Genomic DNA, 17,212 nt, shown 5'->3' with positions numbered 1-17,212 from the left:
ATTGTTAAACTCACTAACTGCACCTGCTTCCTGACTCCCTGTGTCGACGTTACAGAATAGTACCTCAACAAATGGAAGCAATCAGGACATCTCCCAGATGGTCAGCGAACAGGGACACCTACTTCGCCAACACCGTGACCAGCTGGGGACGTCTATGGATGAGGTCCTCCGCATTCTTCAACGTCTCTACAATCCCCGAGAGGCGTCACGTCCAACAAGCGGAGGATTCTATACCACAAGTCGAACAAGCACCCAGCCCATCAAACAGTCCACCCAGGTCAGCGATGCCCGTTTGTCCCTCCCGGACAAATATGACTGGTCTCCATCCAAATGCCGTGGCTTCCTACGCCAGTGCTCCCTCTATTTCACTCATTAGATGGGAGCCCTAACCACCGAGAGGTCCAAGGTTGCCACGGTTATTTCCCTGCTGACCAGAAGGCCGTTGGAGTGGGCTACGGCCATTGGGAGAGAGGAGAGGAGGAGCTGGGTTTCTATGAGGGGTTCAGGGTGCTCTTCGACCATCCACCAGAGGGAAGAGAGGGGGGTGAGCGCCTATTCCAACTACGGCAGGATGGCCAGACCACGGCGGTGTACACGTTTACCTTTCGGACAGTGGCAGCATCCAGCGGATGGAATGAGCAGACGCTCAACGCCTTACTCAGAAGAGGATTACGCAAAGAGGTCCAGACGGAGTTGGCGTTCCGAGATGAGAAACTAACCTTGGACACACTCATTGCGATGGCCATCGGCATCCCCAACACCTCACTCCCTCCTTCGTTGACCTTTCTGAGTCAGAGCCTGAACCCATGGAGGTAGGGGCCACACGCCTCCCCGTGGCTGAGCGACGCCATCTGAGACAGGTGGGGCTATGTCCCTATTGTGGCCAGGAGGGTCACGAGCTTCAACGGTATACGGTACGTCCCAATCCGGAATCCACGAGAACAGAGGGACGGCCCTGTGATCATCCATCTCCTGGGTTAGGCGTGAGTAATCCATCATCATCACTTTCCGCCAAACCTTTTTTAGTATTTATTTCGCTGGCTGTCCGTCATCTATTGTTTCTACAGCTCTAGTGGATTCCGGTGCCGCAGGGAATTTTATTGACCAGGCACTTGCTTCCTCCCTGCACATCACCTCACACCCGCTCTCCTCTCCATTTCCGGTCCAAGCGTTGAATATGCGACCATTGGGATCCAGCACTATTACGTACGTCACAGCTCCACTCAACCTCACCCTGGGACCCAAGCAGCAGGAAATCCTTCCCTTCGCCATCACCTCTGCACCCGTGCACAAAGTCATCCTTGGCCTCCGGTGGCTCCAACTCCATAATCCCACCATCTCCTGGTCAGAGAGGAGGATTACCGCCTGGGGACCAGGATGCCGAAAGATCTGCTTTCCGGCACCCTGTGGTTCCACGTCGGCGGGGGGCCCTGTGAGTGTCCACCAGCCCATCAATCGGTCCTCCTGTATCGTTGGCCCTGTGTTTTGGGATGTAGATGTGGACATCTGCCAGGCTCTGGAGAGGGAACCTACTCCTGCCACCTGCTCTCCGGAGCGCATCTACGTCCCCACGGGGGTCAGAGATCGGTTGCTGACCTGGGCACACACATCCCTCACCGCTGGACACCCAGGTATCACCTGCACCACTCAATCCCTTTCTGAAAAATACTGGTGGCCCAATTTGGCGCAGGACGTTGCACACTAAGTCAACTCATGTTCAGTATGTCCTCAATCTAAATCTCCCCGGCACACTCCAGCATGAAAATTCCTTACCCTTCCCGTGCCTCAGCATCCCTGGTCTCATCTGTCCATTGATTTCGTCACTGATCTCCCCTGGTTTTACCCCCATTTTGGTGGTTGTGGACAGATTCTCAAAATCATGCCATTTCATCCCTCTCTCTGGTCTTCCTACCGCTTTCCAGGTTGCTGAGGCACTGTTCCAGCAGGTCTTCTGGCACTATGGCCTTCCGGAGGATATTGTTTCCGATTGTGGCCCACAATTCTCCTCACGTGTATGGAAGGCTTTCATGGAGAAGCTGGGGGTCACGGTCAGACTCACTTCTGGGTACCGGCCTCAATCTAACGGGCAGGGGGAGAGGATGAACCAGGAGCAGCGACGGTTCCTGAGGAGTCACTGCCAGGACCGGCAGGGGGAGTGGGCCTGATTCCTTCCTTAGGCTGAATACGCCCAGAATTCATTGTGACAATCCTCTAGCGGGCTGACTGGGTTCTGGGTTATCAGCTGGCCCTGGCTCCATGGAGTCTGAGTCAGACCGAAGCTCCTGCGTTGGACGAGTGGTTCAGGCGCACAGAAGAGGTATGGAACGCTCGACGTCACAGGTCTACTAACCACCGGTCCTGGCACCCCATCTTTACACACACCTGCGTCTCATCAGTCACACCTGGACATCATTACTCCCTGATTACTTACCGTTTATATAGCACTCTTTTGTTATCAGGCATTATTGGTTATGTTTCCTTGTCAGACGTTTCTCTTGTTTTGTATCATTCATTATTATTAAACTAACTGCACCTGCTTCCTGACTCCCTGCGTCAACGTTACATTGGTGAGGGAGAAAAAAAACAATTTAATACATTTTGTAGAACATTTGGAAAAAGTCAAGGGGTCTGAATACTTTCCAAATACTCTGTATAATTTAATACTTTATCATGGCCGTAACAATGTCCCCATTGTTAGGTCAGCAGACAGGCTGCTCAGGGCCTTCTGTCCCCATTCAGGAAGTGACACGATACTCTCCAGCATCTCTCCACCTGTCAAAGTTTCAACTAGAATCTCTTCCCAGACTTTCACAAAGCAACGAGCCACAACCTGCCAACAAGTCCTCTGATAATTTCATACTTTTTGCTGGGTTGTGCATACAGCATGCATGGGGATGGAGGGTTATATTGACATTGTACTGAGTTCTGGCACATATAGCTTAACCCCTCCATACAGAACTACACTGCCACACAAAAGTGTTTTGCAGGTTTGTACGTAGAGTATGGAGGGGGATTAATATCCTAACATAAACACAATTTTCCCTGCTGTTCCCATTAGTGGTTTTGTGCAAAATATGCCACAGACAACAAAACATCTGTCAGGTTCAGTTTATGTGCACAATAACGTTCCTCCTTCTCCACATCAAGTCACAGGCTGCTTCTATGGAATGAGGAAACCAAGCTAATAGCAAAGAAATACCTCAAGATGTTCTCAAATGTGGATAAGCAAGGCAACCATCAATGTTGTGACTCAAACAGAAGGACATTCTTCTAATTTCTCCCTAATGAATCTGAGTGTCTCCTTTCAGGCCAGCACAACATTCTCAGCGCCCGCTGTTCATTCAAGTCTTTTGTCTATGTGATTTAGTATTCTATTCGCATCACCATTAGCTGCAGCAGTTACTCTTCCTGGGGTCCACAATGAGTTAATGGTGGCCGGGAGGTGGGAATATTTGGAGTGCATGCCTGACGTCTGTCGGTACGACTATCTCATTAACAGGAATGTGGAGGGGTTAAAGGTTAATCCTGGATATTGTGTCCTTTTCACAAGACCATGTAATTAGGACAGGAGAGGATGAGCTAATAGGTGTTGAGAGCTCTTTCAGATACTAAGGATAGGAGGTGAGACATGGGGAACCTGTTACCAGGTATAACAACTTTGTAATTATGAAAGAGGGAACAAGCTGAGGTGTGTTGACAGCTTGTAGAGATACAAAGGGTAGAAGGTGAGGAATGAGGTATTTGGTATTTTATTAGTTTCCCCATTTTCTGTTGCAAATGCAGCAGCTACTCTTCCTGGGGTCCACATGAAACATGACCTAATACAGAACATTAATAGACAAGAACAGCTCAAAGACAGAACTACATACATTTAAAAATGGCACAAATAGCCTACATAATATGATAAACACAAAATATCTATGTCAAATAAAGAGCGAGGCATTGTGCTGTGAGGTGCTACTCTATCTGTTTTTTTAAACCAGGATTGCTGTTAATTTGAGCAATATGAGATGGGAGTTCCATACAATAATGACTCTATATAATATTGTACGCTTTCTTGAATTTGTTCTGGATTTGGGGACTGTGAAAAGACCCTAAGGTGGCATGTCTGCTGGGATAAGTGTATAGTTGAAGTCATTAAAACTCGTTTTTCAACCACTCCACAAATTTCTTGTTAACAAACTATAGTTTTGGCAAGTCGCTTAGGACATCTACTTTGTGCATGACACAAGTACTTTTTCCAACAATTGTTTACAGACAGATTATTTCACTTATAATTCACTGTATCACAATTCCAGTGGGTCAGAAGTTTACATACACTAAGTTGACTGTGCCTTTAAACAGCTTGGAAAATTCCAGAAAATGATGTCATGGTTTTAGAAGCTTCTGATAGGCTAATTGACATAATTTGAGTCAATTGGAGGTGTCCCTATGGATGTATTTCAAGATCTACCTTCAAACTCAGTACCTCTTTGCTTGACATCATGGGAAAATCAAAAAAAATTAGCCAAGATCTCAGAAAGAAAATTGTAGACCTCCACAAGTCTGGTTCATCCTTGGGAGCAATTTCCAAATGCTTGAAGGTACCACGTTCATCTGTACAAACAATAGTACGCAAGTATAAACACCATGGCACCACGCAGCCATCATACCGCTCAGGAAGGAGACGTGTTCTGTCTCCTAGAGATGAATGTACTTTGGTGCGAGAAGTGCAAATCAATCCCAGAACAACAGCTAAGGACCTTGTGAAGATGCTGCAGGAAATAGGTACAAAAGTATCTATATCCACAGTAAAACGAGTCCTATATTGACATAACCTGAAAGGCCGCTCAGCAAGGAAGAAGCCACTGCTCCAAAGCCACCATAAAAAATCCAGACTACGGTTTGCAACTGCACATGGGTACAAAGATGGTACTTTTTGGAGAAATGTCCTCTGGTCTGATGAAACAAAAATAGAACTGTTTGGCCATAATGACCAAAAGGGGGGGGCTTGCAAGCCGAAGAACACCATGCCAACCGTGAAGCACGGGGGTGGCAGCATCATGTTGTGGGCGTGCTTTGCTGCAGGAGGGACTGGTGCACTTCACAAAATAGATGGCATCATGAGGAAGCAAAATTATGTGGATATATTGAAGCAACATCTCAAGACATCAGTCAGGAAGTTAAAGCTTGGCCGCAAATGGGTCTTCCAAATGGACAATGACCCCAAGCATACTTCCAAAGTTGTGGTAAAATGGCTTAAGGACAACAAAGTCAAGGTATTGGAATGGCCATCAAAAAGCCCTGACCTCAATCTTATAGAAAATTTGTGGGCAGAACTGAAAAAGTGTGTGCGAGCAAGGAGGCCTACAAACCTGACTCAGTTACACCAGCTCTGTCAGGAGGAATGGACCAAAATTCACCCATCTTATTGTGGGAAGCTTGTGGAAGGCTACCTGAAACGTTTGACACAAGTTAAACAATTTAAAGGCAATGCTACCAAATACTAATTGAATGTATGTAAACTTCTGACTCACTGGGAATGTGATGAAAGAAATAAAAGCTGAAATAAATCATTCCCTCTACTATTATTCTGACATTTCACACTCTTAAAATAAAGTGGTGATCCTAACTGACCTAAGACAGGGAAATTGTACTAGGATTAAATATCAGGATTTGTGACAAACTGAGTTTAAATGTATTTGGCTCAGGTGTATGTAAACTTCCGACTTCAACTGTAGCTTCACTTCTTACCAGTAATACATGTATTGTTTTAGAAACATTACAAAGCATGCTTATCCATTTTTTGTTTTTGTTATAATTATGGTGCAAACATTTTTGGGCTGGTAAAAATCTGACTGGCTGGTGGACAAAAAAGTTAGTCTCAGGCCCTGAACTGATCTATTTGTTATCAAAGCTTGAGTTTTGAAATATAATATGGTCTGAGAAGAACAATACTGACAGACCAGGCATGTAGCCAATATGCTGTGATAATGTATTAGGCCTGCCTACTTCACAAACGTCATTCTTACAGAACTGTTTATATTAGGTTAATGTAAAAAAAATTTAAGTCATGTTTTAAAAAATATCTGAGCGGTAGATCTCAGCTTGCTTTATTACTGCGAAAGTGATCTTTACTCAGAAAAGGTTGGTGACCACCGCTGTAGACTTAGATTAAAGATATGACGGATACGAGTGGCCATAGAGTCAGCTACCATCCTCGGTAGCATTTCATCTAAGTTGACAATGCCAGGAGGTTTGTTGTTATTGATCAATAACAATCATTTTTAAAACCTCTCCCACACTAACTTTACAACATTTTAACGTACATTGCTTTTCTTTCATTATTTGTTTTTAAATACATGATTACAATGGCTCAATATTCGTTGTTGGCATTTCCTGCCTAAGTTTGGCCATTTTGCCAATGAATCATTAATCATCAGAATAATTGCCAACATCAAATGGTTTTGTGATAAATAAGCCATCTAATTCGATGAAAGATGGAGTGGAATTTGTCTTTCTGCCCATCATTTTATTTCAAGTACTCAAAAGTTTTTATATAATTGATCTTGGCTTAGTAATACAGTTTCTCCATTTTGTTGAGTATAATCACATCATTTCTCAATTTGCAGTAAGTCAGCCAGTCAGATGTGAAGCCAGACTAATTAGCCATTCCTTTTGCCCCATCTCTTTCAACCATACAGTTTTTCATTTCCTCATCAATCCATGGAGCCTTAATAGTTCTAACAGTTTCTTAACATCTCTGGGATATGTGGGACGCTCGCATCCCACCTCGACAACAGCCAGTGAAATTGTAGGGCGCCAAATTCAAAACAACAGAAATCTCATAATTACAATTCCTCAAACATACAAGTATTATACACCATTTTAAAGATAAACTTCTTGTTAATCCAGCCACAGTGTCTGATTTCAAAAAGGCTTTACGGCGAAAGCATCAGATGGCACTCATAGGACTTCATGTCACACAATACATGTATGTTTTGTTCGATAAAGTTCATATTTATATCCAAAAATCTCAGTTTACATTGGCGCATTATGTTCAGTAATATTTTGCCTCTAAAAAACATCCGGTGATTTTACAGAGAGCCACATCAATTTACAGAAATACTCATCATAAACTTTGATGAAAGATACAAGTGTTATGCATAGGATTATAGATAAACTTCTCCTTAATGCAACCGCTGTGTCAGATTTTCAGAAAAGCTTTACGGTGAAAGCACACCATGCGATAATCTGAGTACAGCGCTCAGCCACCAAAACAAGCCATACAGATACCCGCCATGTTGTGGAGTCAACAAAAGTCAGAAATAGTGTTATAAATATTCACGTACCTTTGATGATCTTCATCAGAATGCACTCCCAGGAATCCCAGTTCCACAATAAATGTTTGTTTTGTTCGATAAAGTTCATCTTTATGTCCAAATACCTCCTTTTTGTTCGCGCGTTTAGTTCACTATTCCAAATGCACAAGGCGCATAGGTCCAGACGAAAAGTCAAAAAAGTTCCATTACAGTTTGTAGAAACATGTCAAACGATGTATAGAATCAATCTTTAGGATGTTTTTATCATAAATCTTCAATAATATTCCAACCGGACAATTCCTTTGTCTTTAGACAAGAAAGGGAAAGGAGCTCGTGCTCACGGCCGCATGTGACTAAACTAAAGGCTTTCAGCCAGACCACTGGTTCAAACAGCTCTTATTCCCTCCCATTTCACAGTAGATGCCTGAAACAACATTCTAAAGACTGTTGACATCTAGTGGAAGCCTTAGGAAGTGCAATCTGACCCCATTTACACTGTATATTGGATAGGCAATCACTTGAAAAACTACAAACCTCAGATTTCCCACTTCCTTGTTGGATTTTTCTCAGGTTTCTGCCTGCCATATGAGTACTGTTATACTCACAGACATTATTTTAACAGTTTTGGAAACTTTAGAGTGTTTTCTATCTGAATGCAGACAGATATGCATATTCTAGCTTCTGTGCCTGAGTAGCAGGCAGTTTACTCTGGGCACCTTATTCATACAAGCTACTCAATATTGCCCCCCGTTCCCAAAGAAGTTAACAGGTGCATGTTTATCAATAATTGGAAGAAGAAATTTCATAAATTCATCACGTGCAGCGTCTGGATACTCCTCATTAATCACATCAGACCAACATATATTTTTAACTTCATCCACATAAGAGTCACAGCAAAATCGTTTGTATGATCTCTTATACACTATTTTAGGCCCAGCTTTTGGAACTTTGGCTTTCCAGGATATAGCCACTATATTGTCATCACTGCATCCAATGGGTTACACTGAGAAGCTTCCTCTTGTGCGGACAGCTTGATGAAAATCCGTCAATATTGAGGTCCCCAAGAAAGTAGACCTCTCTGTTTACATCACATACACTATTAAGCATTTCACACACATTATTATTATTTTATTTGTTTCATTTTAGAATAAGTCTTTACGTTAACAAAATGTGGAAGAAATAAAATTCCTCAGCAATCTACACACAATACTCCATAATGACAAAGCGAAAAAAGGTTTTTTGAAATTTTAGCAATTATTTTCCAAATTTTCTTACGTTACACTTATTCTAAAATGTATTAAATACAAATAAATCCTCAGCAATCTACACACAATTCCCCATAATGACAAAGCGAAAACAACCTTTTAGAAATGTTTGCTAATTAATTCAAAATAATAAACGTAAGAATTCAGACCCTTTGCTATGGGACTCGAAATTCAGCTCAGGTGCATCCTGTTTCCATTGATCATCCTTGAGATGTTTCTACAACTTAATTGGAGTCCACCTGTGGTAAATTCAATTGATTGGACATGATTTGTTTATATAAAGGGCCCACAGTTGATAGTGCATGTCAGAGCAAAAACCAAGCCATGAGGTCGAAGGAATTATCCGTAGAGCTCTGAGACAGGATTGTGTTGAGGCACAGATCTGGGGAAGGGTACCAAAAAATGTCTGCAGTATTGAAGGTCACCAAGAACACAGTGGCCTCCATCATTCTTAAATGGAAGAAATTTGGTACCACCAAGACTCTTCCTAGAGCTGGCGCCCGGCTAAACTGAGCAATCGGGGGAGAAGGGCGGTGACCAAGAACCTGATGGTCACTCTGACAGATATCTAGAGATCCTCTGTGGAGATGGGAGAACTTTCCAGAAGGACAACCATCTCTGCAACACTCCACCAATCAGCCACTCTTCAGTAAAAAGCACATGATAGCCCGCTTGGAGTTTGCCAAAAGGCACCTAAAGGACTCTCAGACCCAACAAAATTCTCTGGTCTGATGAAACCAAGATTGAACTCTTTGGCCTGAATGCCAAGCGTCACGTCTGGATGAAACCTGGCAGCATCATGCTGTGGGGATTTTTTTCAGCGGCATGGACTGGGAGACTTGTCAGGATCGAGGCAAAGTCGAATGGAGCAGTCCAGAGAGAGATCCTTGATGAAAACCTGCTCCAGAGCACTCAGGACCTCAGACACAGCCAAGACAAAGCAGGAGTGGCTTCGGGAAAAGTCTCTGAATGTCCTTGAGTGGCCCAGCCAGAGCCCGCACTTGAACCCGATCGAACATCTCTGGAGAGACCTGAAAATAGTTGTGCAGCAACGCTCTCCATCCAACCTGACAGAGCTTGAGAGGATCTGCAGAGAGGAATGTTAGAAACCCCCCAAATACAGGTGTGCCAAGCTTGTAGCGTCATACCCAAAAAGACTCAAGGCTGTAATCACTGCCAAAGGTGCTTCAACAAAGTACTGAGTAAAGGGTCTGAATACTTATGTAAATGTGATACATCCATTTTTTTTATTTTTAACAAATTTGCAAAAATGTCTAAAAACTGTTTTTGCTTTGTCAATATGGGGTATTGTGTGTACTGTACATTGATGAGGATTTATTTTTTTTGGACTCTGTGTAACATAACAAAATGTGGAAAAAGTCAAGGGGTCTGAATACTTTCCGAATGTGCAGTATATAGCAAGAATTCCTCCACCATAAGAATTCCTGTCTCTTCTTTAGATGTTATATCCTTGTATTGCTACTGCTGTATCATCAAAGGAATTTTCTAAGTGAGTCTCAGAAATGGCTAAGATATTCATGTTATCTGATGTTAACCTCTTGACGGTCGCCTAGGATAGGGGGCGCCACAGCGCATTTTGAAAAAAATTAGTGCCCATTTTAAACGGCCTACTACTCAAACTCAGAAGCTAGGATATGCATATAATTAATACTTGTGGATAGAAAACAAGTTATTGATTTCATGAAGCTTGTTTCCAAGGCTACATATATTGGTATGGGCTATTTTCAGCCCTTTTCTGGCTAGCTTCTCAGAGATAGACATCTTAGGGAAAAGAACAAACAAAGCAAGAGTTGATGTGTGTAAGTGTGTGTGTGCTGTGGGGTTGAAGCTAAGAACCCATAGGCTTGGCTCTCATCCCTTCCAGACTTTTGGGAGGGAGGGTGGACAATGACCCTGTCATAGCGGATGTCCCCACGCGTTCTGGCAGCTTTCATGGCCGAGATAAGTTATTTTCTCTTCTTGCGCACAGCTTCAGGATAATCCTCGTTGAGGAAGATGTACAATCCTCTCAAGTTCTTGGTTCTTTCCAGAACAGAAACCTTGTCCTTGAACCTCAGGAACTTGACCACTGTCGTGCCTGTCACCTGGGCCAGTGGTGGTTTTCCAATCCTGTGGGCGTGCTCCACTTCAATCTTCCTGTGGTCCATCTTTAGTATCTCCAAGATAATTTCCCTCACTTTGTCCTTAGGTCTCATGTGGAGATTCTGCAATTCCATTCACAACAATGTTGTTCCACCTTGATTGTCCCTTTAAATAATCACATTTCTCCATCATTGTTATCATGGAATCACATTCAGAACTGATGTCCTTTCTCAATGACTTACAGATTGCTGTCACCTTGCCGTTTTCCTGTTTAAACTCATCGAGCTGACCCTGGGAGAAGAGCAAACTGTTCTTCAGGTCCTGGACCTCTATGGTCAAGTCGTCCATTCTTTTATTAGGTGACTCCACCAGTATTTGGACACAACACTTGAAGCTATTTTCTTGTTGTTGTAACAACTGCTTGTAGAATATACACTACCAGTCAAAAGTTTGGACACACCTACTCATTCAACGGTTTTCCTTTATTTTTACTTTATTCTACATTGTAGAATAATAGTGAAGACATCCAAACTATGAAATAAAACATATAGAATAATGTATTAACCAAAAAAGTGTTAAACAAATGAAAAAATATTTTATATTTTAGACTCTTCAAAGTAGCCACCCTTTGCCTTGATGACAGCTTTGCACACTCTTGGCATTCTCTCAACCAGCTTAATCAGGAATGCTTTTCCAACAGTCTTGAAGGAGTTCCCACATATGCTGAACACTTGTTGGCTGCTTTTCCTTTACTCTGCGGTCCAACACATCCCAAACCATCTCAATTGGGTTGAGGTCGGGTGATTGTGGAGGCCAGGTCATCTGATGCAGGATTCCATCACTCTTCTTCAAGGTCAAATAGTCCTTACACAGCCTGGAGGTGTGTTTTGGGTCATTGTCCTGTTGAAAAACAAATGATAGCCACTAAGCACAAACCAGATGCGATAGCGTTTCGCTGCAGAATGCTGTGGTAGCCATGCTGGTTAAGTGTGCCTTGAATTCTAAATAAATCACAGACAGTGTCACCAGCAAAGCACCACCACACTATCACACCTCCTCCATGCTTCACAAGCGGAGATCATCCGTTCACCTACTCTGCGTCTCACAAAGACACGTCGGTTGGAACCAAAAAATTTTGCTCATCAGACCAAAGGACAGATTTCCACCGGTCTAATGTCCATTGCTCATGTTTATTGGCCCAAGAAAGTCTCTTCTTCTTATTAGTGTCTAATAAAGGCCTGATTCAAACAGTCTCTGAGATGTGTCTGTTACTTGAACTCTGTGAAGCATTTATTTGGGCTACAATCTGAAGTGCAGTTAACTCTAATGTACTTATCCTCTGCAGCAGAGGTAACTCTGGGTTTTCCTTTCCTGTGGCGGTCCTCATGAGAGCCAGTTTCATCATAGCGCTTGATGGTTTCTGCGACTGCACTTGAAGAAACTTTCAAAGTTCTTGACATTTTCTGGATTGACTGACCTTCATGTCTTAAAGTAATGATGGACTGTTGTTTCTCTTTGCTTATTTGAGCTGTTCTTGCCATAATATGGACTTGTTTTTTTACCAAATAGGGCTATCTTGTGTATACCCCCCCTACCTTGACACAACACAACTGATTGGCTCAAACACATTAAGAAGGAAAGAAATTCCACAAATTAACTTTTAACAAGGCACACCTGTTAATTGAAATGCATTCCAGGTGACTACCTCATGAAGCTGGCTGAGAGAATGCCAAGAGTGTGCAAAGCTGTCATCAAGGCAAAGGGTGGCTACTTTGAAGAATCTCAAATATAAAATATATTTTGATTTGTTTAACACTTTTTTGGTTACTGCATGATTCCATGTGTGTTATTTCATAGCTTTGATGTCTTCACTATTATTCTCCAATGTAGAAAATAGTCAAAAAAATAAGAAAAACCCTTGAATGAGTAGGTGTGTCCAAACTTTTGACTGGTACTGTATATTTGTTCTGTTAAAAGATCCTTCACCTGTGATAGAGAGACACAACTATCCTCAACGATACTCCCACTGGCTTTGGTCTTTGTCATAGTAGCAACGTAGGCTATGTTGTTACTCCTCGCAGTTCTAGATAGGGCAGGTCTCAGGGAAGATGGAAACAGCAGCAAACAGCAGGGATCTAGACAGTCTCAAGCCCGGGACAAGCCGTGGTCGCAGCCACAAGGGCTAACCGTGTCACGGGTTGCGTTCAAGCCCTCAAGGAAACTCTGCTAGCTTGATTGGCTGCTAACAGTGGCAGCTAGGCTAGCTTCTAAGCCAAGCAGCTCATCAGACCCTTGGTTGGCAGGATCCCTGGGCAGATAGCAGCAGTCTCAGCAACTGATGCCAATCGTGTCGTGGGATCCCAAGGTAGCTAGCTAGTGACTAAACTTTTTCAATAGAACACTTTCAGAGACTTTCAAAACAGGATCCTCTGATAATGACAGCAGCAACAACACTGAGTCTACAAAACATTGGGAACACCTTCCTAATATCGAGTTGCATGCCTTTAGCCCTAAGAACAGGCTCAATTCGTTGGGCATGGAGTCTACAAGGTGTCAAAATCGTTCCACAGGGATGCTGGCCCATGTTGACTCCAATGCTTCCTATAGTTGTGTCAAGATGTCCTTTGGGTGGTTGACCATTCTTGATACATAAGGGAAACTGTTGAGCGTAAAAAACCCAGCAGCTTGACACACTCAAACCGGTGTGCCTGACACCTACTACCATACCCTGTTCAAAGGCACTTAAATATTTTGTCCCATTTACCTTGTGAATCCATTTCTCAGTTGATCAAGGCTTAAAAATCATTCTTTAACCTGTCTCATCTCCTTCATCTACACTGATTGAAGTGGATTTAACAAGTGACATCAATAAGGGATCATAGCTTTCACCTGGATTCACCTGGTCAGGCTATGTCATGGAAAGAGCAGGTGTTCCTAATGTTTTGTATACTCAGTGTATAACCCACTGAAGAACAAGGGGCCATATTTACTTTGTACCTGCCCAAGGTTTGCCCCTACTATTCTAAGGAGAGACTGAAAAATAAAGGTAGAATAAAACATGAAATCAGATTAGGAGAAACAACTCTGTTTGAACCAAATGTAGACCTCTACTTATCCTCTGTGTGCCATGTATAATGCAAGCAGAGGGACAGCACTAAATCAGTGTTTCCTATGCATTCAATAAACCAAGGGCTGGCTGATTAGTCCACTAGTTCAATCAGGTGTGCTAGTTCAGGAATAGATTGGAACAGTATAAATGACTGGGGGAACCTGAGGAGAGGTTAGTGAAACACTGCACTATGCTACTCCCCACTGTGTCCAGATCAGACCTGGGTTGAAATACATGTGTATTTGAGAATGTGTTATTAAATCAAATCAAATCAAATTTTATTTGTCACATGCTTCGTAAACAACAGGTGAAATGCTTACTTTACGCATCCTTTTCCAACAATGCAGAGTTAAAGATTAAAAAAAGAAAAAAGAAAAGTGAAATAGTGACAGGAGGAATAAACACACAGTGAATAACGAATAAGAATAACAAGTAAAAATAACATGCCTTTATACAGGGAGTACCAGTACCAAGTCGATATGCAGGGGTACGAGGTAATTGAGTTCTTTTTTTAGTTATGTACATACACTACCGTTCAAAAGTTTGGGGTCACTTAGAAATGTCCTTGTTTTTGAAAGAAAAGCAAAAAAAATTGCTTTTCTTTCAAAAACAAGGACATTTCTAAGTGACCTCAAACTTGTGAACGGTAGTGTATATTTGAGTATTTCCTAATAATGTGGCTGGAATCAACTATTTTCAAATAATTTCCTATAAATAGCCTTCTACTTGAAAGTATTTTTAAATGCTACTTTTAAATACTATTTTCAAATACCTGGGTTAAATGCATAGGTGTGTATTTGATTCAGTATATTTTAGTATTTTCAAATACTTTCCAAGTGTATTTCCAAATGCATTCCAATATTCAACTAGTTGTCTTTTCAAATAAAAAAATATCGAAATACTTACTTCCAAATGTCTTTGAAAGTAATTGAAATACCCTAAATAGTATTTGAACCCAGGTCTGGTCCAGATGAATCCTAGTGTTTCCAGGCATGGTCCAGTACAGTCATTGATTAGAGAGCTTAACTTTGAGCCTGCAGTCTATCAGTGCTCAGGGACCGGTAATCAATTCTCTAATGCTGTGTGAGTCCCTATTCACTGCCCTGCTTATACACTACCTCACAGGAAAGACAAGTACGTGCACAAACACAAACAAACACACACAAACCGGGGCAGAACACAACCCAGATGGCGGTCATAAAGAAGGAATATAACCTCCAAATATTAACTCACCAAGTAGGCAACGATGGGCCACTGTCATAATTGTATTATAAAAATGACTGTTACTCTCCTGAGGGGCACTCCTTTCCTGACTGCTGATGGTTCCTGATTACCCTAGGTACTCTGGTGGATCCTCTCTGGCCTGGCCCGTTAGTAGAGGATACAAGCTGATCTGATCAGCATTGCACCAGACCAGACGCACGGTCGGTTTGGTCAGGAACTCAGCGCCTTGCTCCCAGCCAAGCTCTCTGTTATCTCTGTTCTGTTGACAGGCCATTGTTTTTCTACGGGCGCTGGTGGACATGAATTAAACTGAACGAATTAGGCTGATTGGGCCTCGGGCAGGAAGATAGAGGAGTAAATAAAGTACTGAGAGAGAGAGAGAGAGAGAGAGAGAGAGAGAGAGAGAGAGAGAGAGAGAGAGAGAGAGAGAGAGAGAGAGAGAGAGAGAGAGAGAGAGAGAGAGAGAGAGAGAGAGAGAGAGAGAGAAAGGAGCTCCATCTTGCATTTATTGTCTAAGTGTTTTATTAAATGCAGTTAGAGACAATACAAGATTTCCTATGAGTGCCCTCTTCCGCTCTTTTATATAGAAGTCTATCTTAATCTTATTCTTATTTTATTAAAACAGTTAGACAGTAAATGCAAGATTGAGTTGTTTTCCTGGGAGTGGCCTCTGTCTTAAATAGAACTTAATCTTACTATTTTTTTAAATACTTGCTGTATCAGAGGGCTAGAAATCCGATTCAGAAAGTTTAAAGTTAAACTCCACTATTTATAATTGTACATGCTTTATTATAAAAGCATATATATATTATATAAAACATTTTTGTAACTTTGACCCCTTTTTCGTGGTATCCAATTGGTAGTTACAGTCTTGTCTCATCGCTGCAACTCCCATAAGGACTTGGGAGAGGCGAAGGTCGAGAGCCATGCATCCTCTGAAGCACGACCCAACCAAGCCGCACTGCTTCTTGACACAATGCCCGCTTAACCCGGAAGCCAGCCACACCAATGTCCTGGCACGCCACAGGAGTCGCTAGAGCGCGATGGGACAAGGACATCCCTGCCGGTCAAACCCATCCCTCACCTGGACGACGCTGGGCCAGTTGTGTGCCGCCCCATTGGTCTCCCGGTCGCGGCCGGCTGCAACAGAGCCTGGACTCGAACCAGGATCTCTAGTGGCACAGCTAGCAACTGCGATGCAGTGCCTTAGACCACTATGCCACTCAGGAGGCCCATGCTTTAGTTTTATTGTACTGACTGCAAGCTCTCTCTCTTTATCCATAAACTCATTGAAACCCTTGTCCCCCAGCAGAATCAAACTTGTTGGTACAACAAACAAACTGCTCTAAAATCACAACCAAAAGCACAATTGTTGTTATTGTAGTTGACCAATATCCCCACAAAAGTCAAACACTTTATCACAATAGTTGCCATTACTGACAATTTACTCAAAATGGCTGTTGTATCATGTGGGCAGGTCACCCTGTGGGGTGCCTTGCAAAATAGGTTTCTAACCTAAAGGATCCAGATGTAAAAAAATTTAAATAAAAAAAATACTCACTTGAGTGTCTGTGTGTCAGCTGCCTCCAGAACTATGCGGTTGCCCTGCTGGAACTCATGTGACTTGGAGCGGTGCAGCACCGTGAAGCCTGGCAGCAGGTGGATGAGCTTTCGGCTGGGGGGTGGGGGCGTCCCGGGGGCCTTCACCTTGTTTCTGCGCCTCATGGGGGGCGTGCCCGGGGGGGTCATGGTGTTCACCACCAGTGGAGTCCGGGGAGGAGTGTGGTCAAAGTGCCTCTGACGGGGCGAGGGGGGCAGGGATCGATGACCCATGTCCATGGGGGGGAAGGCCCCCAGTCCCAGGTGGCTGTCCACGGTGAGGCGGTCTGGCTGGACATAGGGGCCATACGGATAGGGTAGCAATGACTGGGGGCTGTGGCACTGGCTGTGGTGCTGCTGGTTGTACTTGGCCTGGACCATGGGGCTTTGGGAGAGCTGGAAGCGGACCCACTGGCTGGGTTCTGGAGAGGGGAAGGGAGTGTTCTCCTTGCCAGACTCAGAGGTGGGCCACTGGATGGACCAGTCCTGCTTAGCATGGCTACCTGCTGTGGAGGAGGAGGAGGAGAAACAAGAAGGAACATGTTACAGATAACATTTAACCACAAACAATTACCTGATACCTTGACTCTGCTTAATTATTTACATTTATA

The 17,212-nt window shown here is 43.2% G+C and overlaps 1 protein-coding gene across 1 annotated transcript in view; it reads right to left on the bottom strand.

The window, feature by feature from the left end:
• LOC123730423 (kinase suppressor of Ras 2) overlaps positions 1 to 17,212 on the bottom strand; it is a 72,022-nt gene that overhangs the window by 32,629 nt on the left and 22,181 nt on the right. Inside the window, exon 5 of the mRNA XM_045707065.2 lies at positions 16,564 to 17,107. Within this exon, the coding sequence (XP_045563021.2) occupies positions 16,564 to 17,107 (544 nt within the window). The remainder of the gene's footprint in view (positions 1 to 16,563; positions 17,108 to 17,212) is intronic.

This window comes from Salmo salar, chromosome 24 (assembly GCF_965601325.2).
Source record: "Salmo salar chromosome 24, fSalSal1, whole genome shotgun sequence".
Taxonomy (NCBI): Eukaryota; Metazoa; Chordata; class Actinopteri; order Salmoniformes; family Salmonidae; genus Salmo; species Salmo salar.
Note: the sequence above shows the minus strand (reverse complement) of the source record. Positions and strands in the feature narration are given on the sequence as shown.